Here is a 9,810-nt window from a genome sequence, read left to right as displayed (position 1 = left end):
GCTTTCAAGACACACATTAAAGCGGCTATAATCAATACATTTGTATGCATGTATCAAATGACAATGTGAAAACAATGTGACAATGTGAAAGCGGTCGCTTGCAGTGATGACCCTACAGAGAATTATCACCGAAATCTGCAGCTCCCCTCAGCTTTATAACAAGTTTCAACTCATTGTTTGGCTGTCTGGACCACAACTTCACTGTTTTGGTTCACACTTATCTCTTTCATAGTGTCGTTTCCGGCAGGCAGCTGTTTTCAGAGGAAAAAAAATCTTAAAATCCAAAAACAGAGCTAAAAGAGAATGAATACTGGCTAACAAGTTCACCGTATCAACTTAAAAGGTGATGATATGGGGCGCCCCAATAGCTCACCTTTACAGCACGCACCCCATGTACCAAAGCTAAGTCCTTACCACAGTGACTTGGTTTTGAATCCAGCCTGTGGTTCTGTGCTCCTTGTCATACAGTCTCTCTCTCTCACTCCCCACCCCTTTCATGTCTATCCTCAACTGCACTATCCAAATAAAGGCAAAAGCCCCCCACCAAAAGGTGATGATATGTCAATGTTGTGTTCACAACATTTATGCTGCCCCCCCTTTAAAAAAAGGTCAAAATTAAGCAGCAGAGACCGAGATAGCTTGACTGTAAAGGCCCTTTCAGACACCGCAGCTGCGCTTGCCACTGGGTTCAGCGCTAGGTGTTCGGGGAAGTCATGGAAGACAGAGCAAAAAAGTAGTTTTCAAAACTTCTAGTGCTACTAAGTCATTTTGTTGTTGCCAGCAACAAAGATGCATCTGTCCCAGGCTATGTTTGGCTACACATATTGCCTACCTACAAACTACCTGTTAAAACAAACCTGATGTGCCTACTTGGTTGGAAATGTGTTTCCAAGATAGGGCTTTCCTCCCGAGGTCTCGATACAAGTGTAAACTTGTGTTGTGCAACTCAGGGAATTCAGAAAAACACAATATTAGCTTTTCCTCCATTTTTCCTTCCGTGCATGGCTGGATGTCTTGTTTCTATTGCTCGGGCGGGTATTCGTCACTGCGCGCAGCGCTTGGGTGCGGTCAAGCAAAAAGCTGTCATTGCGCGGTGCAATCCCTTGGAAATAATGGGTTTCAGAGCGCAGCGGTGCTGTTGTTGCTTTGTGTCTGAAACATAGACTGTATAAAACACGTCTGAAAGGGCATTTAGTACCAAATATGGGTCAAGCTCCAAAAAACGCTGGATCCTTCATTTCCCATAGTGCAACTCTATAGCTTTAAATTACATCATCAGGGTCATTTTCTTAGACTTTAGACAGCTTGCTCCAGAGCCACAGTTTTTAACTTGGTACTCCCCATGACGAGCACACTGAACTTCATGTGTAAAATCAGTGGAGTGCCCCTTTAAAACTAGATTGTGACCAATGGCCCCTTTAAAAGACACGGCCACAACAATAGGCAATAATACAGGACCCACCTTAGTTGATATTGTGCTTCCTGCTGAACCGCATCCACACGCACCTGGACAAGCCGGCAAGCATGGTGAGGATCATGTGTTTTTACTTCTCCAGTGCTTTCAACACCATCCGGCCAGCACTGCTGGGTGAGAAGCTGGCAGCGATGTACAGGGCTGTGGTGGGAAACTTTGTCTCATGGTGTGAGCAGAACCATCTGCAGCTCAATGCGACAAAGTCTAAGGAGCTGGTTGTGGATCTACGAAAGGCCAAGGCACCAGTGACCCCGGTTTCCATCCAGGGGGTCAGTGTGGACATTGTAGAGGAGTACAAGTACCTGGGAGTACACATGGATAATAAACTGGACTGGGCTAAGAACAATCAAGCTGTTTACAGGAAGGGCCAGAGCCGCCTCTATTTCCTGAGGAGGATGAGGTCCTTCAACATCTGCCGGACAATGCTGAAAATGTTTTATGAGTCTGTGGTGGCCAGTGCCATCCTGTATGCTGTTGCATGTTGGGGCAGCAGGTTGAGGGTAGCGGACGCTAACAGGCTCAACAAACTGATCCGTAAGGCCGGTGACATTGTGGGGGTGGAGCTGGACTCTCTGTCGGTGATGTCCGAAAGGAGGATGCTGGCCAAACTACATGCCATCTTGGACAGTGTCTCCCACCCACTCCATGACGTGCTGGTCAAACAAAGGAGTACCTTCAGTGAAAGATGCATCCCCCCAAAATGCACCACACAGCGCCACAGGAAGTCATTCCTGCCTGTGGCCATCAAACTCTTCAACTCCTCCCTCTAAAATGTAGTCTGTCTGACTCTAAGTCATTAAACTGGACATTGATCATTATATCTATGCAATACTTGACATAATTGTGCAATATCCTGTGTTAATACTCCTGTGCAATATACTTAAATTCCCTATTTATTGATATTGATATTTATTCATACCTCTATTACTGCTGTGCAATATCTTCCGTCTCATTATAAATAAGCTACACTTAACTTGGCAGTTCATGCACTATAACTTTATACCATATTATTATCATCAACCGGTAAACCTACCTTGTACTTCACACGTATTTTATTTTATTTTATACTTATACCCACTTGGTACTTAATTTATTTTCTAACCTGTATTATAGTGTATTATATTTTTTTGCCTAGTACTTCTATTCCTGTGTGCACTGACGTGATAATGAACTGCTGTAGCAGAAGAGTTTCCCCTCGGGGATCAATAAAGTATTTCTGATTTTGATCCTGATTTAGTGGTGCAAATTCTGAAAACAAATGAGCAATTAGTTGAATTACCAAAAGCTAAATTACACGCAGTGAACCCAGGGCTTCTGGGGCCCCTGGAGGTTTGGGTCCCTAGGACAATTGCCCACCTTGCCCTGTTGTTAATCCAGCTTCGCCTACACCTGTGACCTGCACACACACTCACGCAGAGAGGACAAAGGCAACCCACACGTACTGATGTGCAGCCACCCACAGTCAGACAGACAGATAAGGAAACACATAACCGGTGTCTCACCACAAACACACAAAGACAAAACCGACACACCCCTCCATTCACTGTCCTGGCCTTGTTTACTCATGACCATTGCAGCTCTGCAGCAGTCAACCCCATCATTCCACAGATTCCTGCGTCCCAGCACTATTTTAGGTGCATTGCAGAGGGACTTGTCTGTTTTTCTGCTCTTTAAAGACAGGAGTCATATAGGCATTACTAAATAATGCTGACTACTATAATGAAAATGAATGATAGTGACAGATAATGCAGAAGCTCTGCACAAACTATTTTGATTTAAGGCTGACATTTTCACAGATTTTGTTATTTAGGTTTTTTTTGCATTTGAAAAGGTGAAATCTAATTGTTCTGCATGCTGTCTGTCTGTGTTTGGAGGGTCACACTGCAGTGACACATATTTGACTGAAACTGAAATGACAAAATGAAAATTGGGACAAGCTGGAGTTTACAAGGTAAATCTGTGCAACACTGCCATCTGTAGACCACAGACAATGATTGGGATTGCTCAACAGACTCCCTCATTTTCTTCGCTTAATTGCCTTATTGTCAGGTTTAGTCTTACATAACAAGCCTAAACAAAAGATGCACTCATGATTTGTTTGACACAGAAAAGCATAGTGTCTGGCCAAAAGGTAATTTTCTGTATTTACTTTATTCTTTTAAATGCTTGGTTTCCTCTTACAGGCCAAAGATATGCAGGCCAGGTGAACTATGTGAACACTAAATTGCCTGTTAAGTGTGGATTTGTTTATGTTTTGTTATAGCCCTGTGGCTGACTAGTGACCTGTCCAGGATGCTGACCCTGCACAGAAATAAGCAGTTACAGAGACTAGCAAGGGTGGCAGAAGTACTCAGATATTTTACTTAAGTAAAAGTAGCACAGTGTAAAAATACTATGTTACAAGTAAAAGTCCTGAATTCAAAATCTTACTTGACTAAAAGTACATAAGTATTAGCATCAAAATATTCTTAAATTACCAAAAGTAAAAGTACCCACTATGCAGAATGGCCCGTTTCAGAATAATATATATTATATCACTGGATTATAATTATTGATGCATTAATGTGTATGCATCGCTTATGCTGCAGGCGGTAAAGATGGGGCTAAATTTAAGTACTTTATATACTTCTGGGTACCTTAATCCATAATAATATATCAGTTGATTTATATTTTGTATTAATAATCTGAAGCTACAAAGGAACTAGTAACTACAAAAAAAGTAGTGAAGTGAAAAGTACAAAGTAGCATAAAATGGAAATACTCAAGTAAGGTACAAGTACTTTTAAATTGTACTGAAGTACAGTACGTAGTTACATTCCACCACTGGAGACTTGATGGATGATTATACTGTAGATCCCTCTGGGTCCTTCTGATTCATGCAATCCATATTGAAAATAATATTTAAAAACATTATGAAAATGTATTCCTTTTTTTTTTTACTTCATTTACTGTCCCCATAACTTACATAAAATATTTTACGCCTACAGATTTGTTATTTACCTGTTACTTCTATAGACTAATATTATATAGCTCAGTTTATTTGTGAATTTGAGCATTGCTTAAGTCTTTAGGATGAACATTAGAGAAACGTAATGCCATCTAGTGACAAACCCTGGAGCTGCACAGGCCGACAAAATATGAAAAATTAATCAACTGCCACAGTTGGACAGCAGACGTGGTGATTTTACTAATCCGTAGGGACATTTATTTAGCTGTAAAACCATCATTCACGCAGACGCAATTGGATGTAACATCTCACAAAACAACAACAAAAACTCCATAAACTATCAGAGTCAGACAATAATCCACTATCAAGAGACGTATATCAAAAAGTGCCTCCTGAGACTGTTGTGTTTTACAGGCTGACATCATATAAATGTTGCGACTGTTTGTAGATTGCTCATGATGGTGGCAGAGTTGTGCGCGGCGTGACGCGGTTACGTCATACGCCTGCGCCACGTCCACCTTCTGACATTTTCAATGACAGTTTGCACACATTTTTCTACGTTTGTTTGGTAACACAGGTAGTTAAACCATAAACTGACTACCATGCAAAGAGCCGCGCATACAGTTTTATATGACTGGTCTAATGTTGTCGGTCCAGCGATGATTCGCCAGTGTTTAAATTGCAGAGGTAAGCAGTACGTTCATAGTTTACTTTAGCAGCGACAGTTCAGAGCTAAAGTGCTAAAATGCTAAAAACACTTATCTAATCTGGTCGGGATTTAAATGCATCAGACTTGTTAGGTAACTGGTAGTTGCCGCAGTCTTTGAGATTTTGTTTGTTGTAACGTTATAGTAATAATTTCTTTAACACGGGAGATCATAAATCACTAGCTATGTAGCTACAGTAGATTTCCATCAATAACAATTTCTTCAAATGATCATGACACTATTATTTTTAAGCAAAACGCATCTAAGCTTAAAACGAAACACATTTTTGGAGTATCTTATACAGGGTTTCAGGTGTAACAAATGTTTGAGCTCCCAAGACTTTGAGCCTTGAGGTCCTTAAAAGAGCAAAAACTAATTCCTTTATGGCTTCAGTGTCGTTGCGTGTTTGTTATTGTGTTGTAACCATAGACTGTATGTAACAGTGCCCCTGCAGCGGAGCTCACGTGCTTACAGTGTGATCCCGCCCCCACGCGACAGTGAGGAGAAGGAGATGTTGGACCGAATCCTGCGCGTGGACCATGCGGGTGAATACGGGGCCAACCGCATCTACGCCGGCCAGATGGCAGTGTTGGGTCGATCTAGGACCGGACCTCTCATCCAGGCATGGACAGAGTGTGACACATGTCTCTGTCCACTGGCAACAGTTTCTACTTGATTTGTAACATGCATCACTGTTCTTTAACAGTTCACATTGATGGCTCCAAATGTCAAAATATTTGAAAACTGATCAATACCCAAAAATGATGTGAGCTACACAAAGAACAATGTTACCAATGAGGCTGGTTTGGTATGCTTTCTACTGAAGGAATCCTAATGGGTTAGTCTCGTCTTCAACAGAAAGAGAAGTTGCTGTTTAGTAGAAATATGAAATGTGTCCCTTGTATGCTGATAAATGATCTGACACTAGAATTTAATTTGGTCAACAGAGTGAATCTGGAAAGTTGGGTGTATTTTCACTTAAAAATCTTGCCGGTTGTGACTTTAATGTTTCATCTAAAATTATAGCTATTGGACTAAAGAAACGGCACCTTGTTTTGTGATTTAAAAAAAAAAAAAAAAAAAAAAAGAATCATTTGTATGTGTGTTCAGCATGAGTGTAACTGTGTAATTTTTGGCACTCCATGTTCATGTTTGTTTTTCTCTAGGAAATGTGGGATCAAGAAAAGAAACACCTTGAGAAATTCAATGAAATTCTGGCTGAGAACAGAGTTCGTCCCACAGCACTGTTACCCCTCTGGAACATCGCTGGGTTTGTATTAGGTTGGTACAGCCCATAAGCATACAGCAGAGTTTCTAAAGTTATACTTACTTAAATACGTACAATAATAATGGTTTTTGACACAGTTTTGGATTGGCATTCCTTGTAATGTAGCATAGTTTAGTTTGGGTTATTATCATACTTCATTTAACGTTTTTAAAGTTAAAGCTGTATCTGTTCACCTATGTAGGTGAATGCTAAAATGCCTTTGTCTTCATGTTGCATTTGTCCACCCGCATACTAGAACTTGATGTACTGAAAAGTGTAAACAAGTTATTACAGGTTGCTGAGCTTGAATCCGATTTCACTAGTAAGTCTGCAGCAGTTTTTAGGCAATATGTAGTCAGGCGTTGCTTTATTAAATCTGAACTGTGTTTGTCTTTTGTTTTTAATCCACTCCAGGTGCATCCACCGCACTGCTGGGAAAAGAGGGGGCCATGGCCTGCACTGTGGCGGTGGAGGAGAGTATTTCAGAACACTACAACAGCCAGATAAGAGCTCTGATGGAGAAGGACCCTGAGAGATACACTGAACTGTTACAAGTGAGTCAGCCACTGTTTTCTCTGTAACTCTGTCACTTACATTGGCAAAGGCCTTTTTGTGGTGATACATAAAGGACGTTATTTTTAACTCTTGGTATAGTATTACACAGAAACAAACAAGCATCCGAACAAAACAAAGCATACATTTCAAACACATTTATACAGGGGATCAAGAAAATATATAAGAAAGAGAGGGAGAAGTTCTCAAATGAAGGTGTGATTGCTAGTGCAGCACTGTGTTTAGCTTTGTTGCAGCTCGTGTAGGCTGGCCAGGCAAACTTGTCAACATGTGTTGCACAACGTGTTGCCTTTAAAAAGTGTCATGTTATTGTTTGTGGGTTGCATATTTTCCGTTTTCATTGAGCTGGCTCACGTTTGCGATCACAATTATACTGGTTTTAGTATAACTGGTATTTACAAGGTTAAAAAGTATGGTTTTTGCTATTTTGTCTTTGGTGTTTTTGCTTTCACTTACAACACCAGGTGGCTATTGACATTTGTCACCAGGCACTGTCACAGGTTACAATTTATGTCTTTCCTAGTTTGGACACATTCCCCAAGCCACAATAGTGTCTTTAAATTGTAAACATCACAGCACATGACTAATTCTCCATTAAAATGGATTTGTCATTGGATATCATGGGTAAATGGGAAAGGCTGACACACATATTGTCAGAGCTCAACAGTGACTAGAATGCCAAGATTTTTCCCATATGTCTCTGGATATTTTCCAGATGGGTCAAACCAGCACTCAACACATGAAGATAGACCTCCTTCAAAGGGGGTCTTTGAAAGAGTGATTTCATCTGTTATTTTGCCTGATCCAACTACATAAAATATTTGGGCTTCGTGGTTGATTCATGCAATTAATTTGAATGGAAACAGTGAAAATGATTTCAGTGTAACTGACAGTTTGGAGCAACAGTCAATGGTGAACCATTAAAATAAGACAATAAAAAAAAAATAAAAAAAATGAACTGCATAAATGTTCTTGTTGCTGGCCTTTTATTGTCAGTCCTATCAGAATAGCTTGAGACATTTGTCTAGTTAGAGTAGAGCATCGATGCAGTGAAATCTCAATAAGCTCATTTCCTTAATGAATGCTCTTGTATTTTAATAGGTTATAAAGGAATTCAGAGATGATGAGATGGACCATCATGATATTGGATTGGAGCATGATGCTGAAACAGTAAGTATTCTTTTTAAATCATGGTCTGAATCTTGGCTTATTGATAATATTTGTGTGGCTGTGCTTGATGTTTGATGTTTTGGGTTTAGCTTACTGAGATGTGTTATGTATGTTTCACTGCACAATCCACAGAAATACTTTGATTTCACAAAACCTGATCAGAGGAATCCTTATTGTATCAAAGCACACTAAAATCAGTAGAAAACACATAAATATCAATACTCATTTATTTATTTATTTATATTTACTGTCTTTGCAGTTTTTAATGAATGTCATTTAAAGAACTGCAATCTAAGTATGTTTTATTTGTGTTTTGTTTTAGGTTCCTGGATACTGGCTGCTAAAAAATGCAATACAGCTAGGCTGCAAAGCTGCAATATGTGTTTCTCAACGTGTCTAATGTATTTAGAATAATTCCAATTTTTCACCAATGTTTGTTTTGATATGTTAACTTGGTTTGTATAAATACATTTATTTGAATTTGAGTATCAGTTCAAGTTCTGCTCCATTGTAAATTAAACACCTTGTGACTATTAAAAGTATTGTATACAAACATTCGCAGTTATCTACATGAACCTACATTTTACTGCTTTGTACAGTGTATAATACATGGAATGTTTAAGTAGGTGGAATTAGATAGCAGATCTCTACACTGTTGTGCCAACGTAAATCCTGTCTCACGTTTTTGTTGCAATTGTTACCCCTGACAGGCAGCCTGCCTGATAAGTGATGTTAGGGGACTAACCACTTCAATGATTCATTGAACTAATGGGAGTTTACAGGAGAAATACTCCAATCAGCTAACATAAACTATTTTTAATGCCCGTTTTCTTCCTTAAGATACCTGAGTGATCAAAGATCTTATGCTTGCCAAAAGATAAATACCTAAAATACATGTAATGAGGACATATTGTTACTAGCATACACAGCCATCATACCCTTCAACAAACCCTCCTGTTTCATATGTAATAGTTCATATATCAAGCTGAGCAATGACTTGTCACTGGCCTAACTGCTAAGCGCCCTCACACACCTGTTCTGGGAACATTAGGTCACTGAGAAAGAGGGATTGACAAGAGGCTTGTCCAGGGGCCCCTAATGTATTAGGCCTTTCAGCAGGTAGAGCAAAGTGTTCATTCCCCTCCTAGCCAATATCAGTATTGTCCTCACTGTACATTGAGTACTGACCCAAGGCCTTTTTACCCATGGTTTAGCCTTTTCATGCACTTGGGACATGATGATGCAGTGATTTATGGCCAGTGGCGGGGGCTGATAGGATTTAAATGCAATCCTTTGATGGTTATTTGTCTCTTGGCTCTAGCAGGCGGGTGACAAATTAAAGGAAAAACCAACATAATATTTAGTGTCCTAGCAAGGGGTTGGGCCACCACGAACTGCCAGAACTGCCTCAGTCTACAAGCCCGTGGAACCGTGGAGGCATGAAAACACCGTGGAGAACTCTGTCTGACACGTTGGTTCAAAATCTCCCATTGGTGTTTAATAGGGTTGAGATCTGGTGACTGTGAAAGTAATAGTTTATGATTCAGATACGTTTTATCTTTTCCCTGACTTTTCATATAGTGCCACCTTCAGGTCAAAATTTCAACTTGTCCAATACTTTGGTTTATGACATTCCCATCAGCATCAGCTGTTAGTATGTGTTTAATACCAA

At 39.9% G+C, this 9,810-nt stretch overlaps 1 protein-coding gene across 1 annotated transcript; it reads left to right on the top strand.

The window, feature by feature from the left end:
* The first annotated feature begins 4,905 nt into the window (after positions 1–4,905).
* On the top strand, positions 4,906–8,693 carry coq7 (coenzyme Q7 homolog, ubiquinone (yeast)). Its single transcript, XM_044190896.1, has 6 exons — positions 4,906–5,108; positions 5,572–5,750; positions 6,295–6,409; positions 6,810–6,949; positions 8,070–8,138; positions 8,461–8,693. The coding sequence occupies exons 1-6, from the start codon at positions 5,024–5,026 to the stop codon at positions 8,536–8,538; spliced, it is 666 nt and encodes a 221-aa protein (XP_044046831.1). The 5' UTR covers positions 4,906–5,023; the 3' UTR covers positions 8,539–8,693.
* Positions 8,694–9,810: the final 1,117 nt, after the last annotated feature.

Source organism: Siniperca chuatsi, linkage group LG3 (genome assembly GCF_020085105.1).
Source record: "Siniperca chuatsi isolate FFG_IHB_CAS linkage group LG3, ASM2008510v1, whole genome shotgun sequence".
Taxonomy (NCBI): domain Eukaryota; kingdom Metazoa; phylum Chordata; class Actinopteri; order Centrarchiformes; family Sinipercidae; genus Siniperca; species Siniperca chuatsi.
This window is presented reverse-complemented; position numbering and strand designations above follow the sequence as displayed.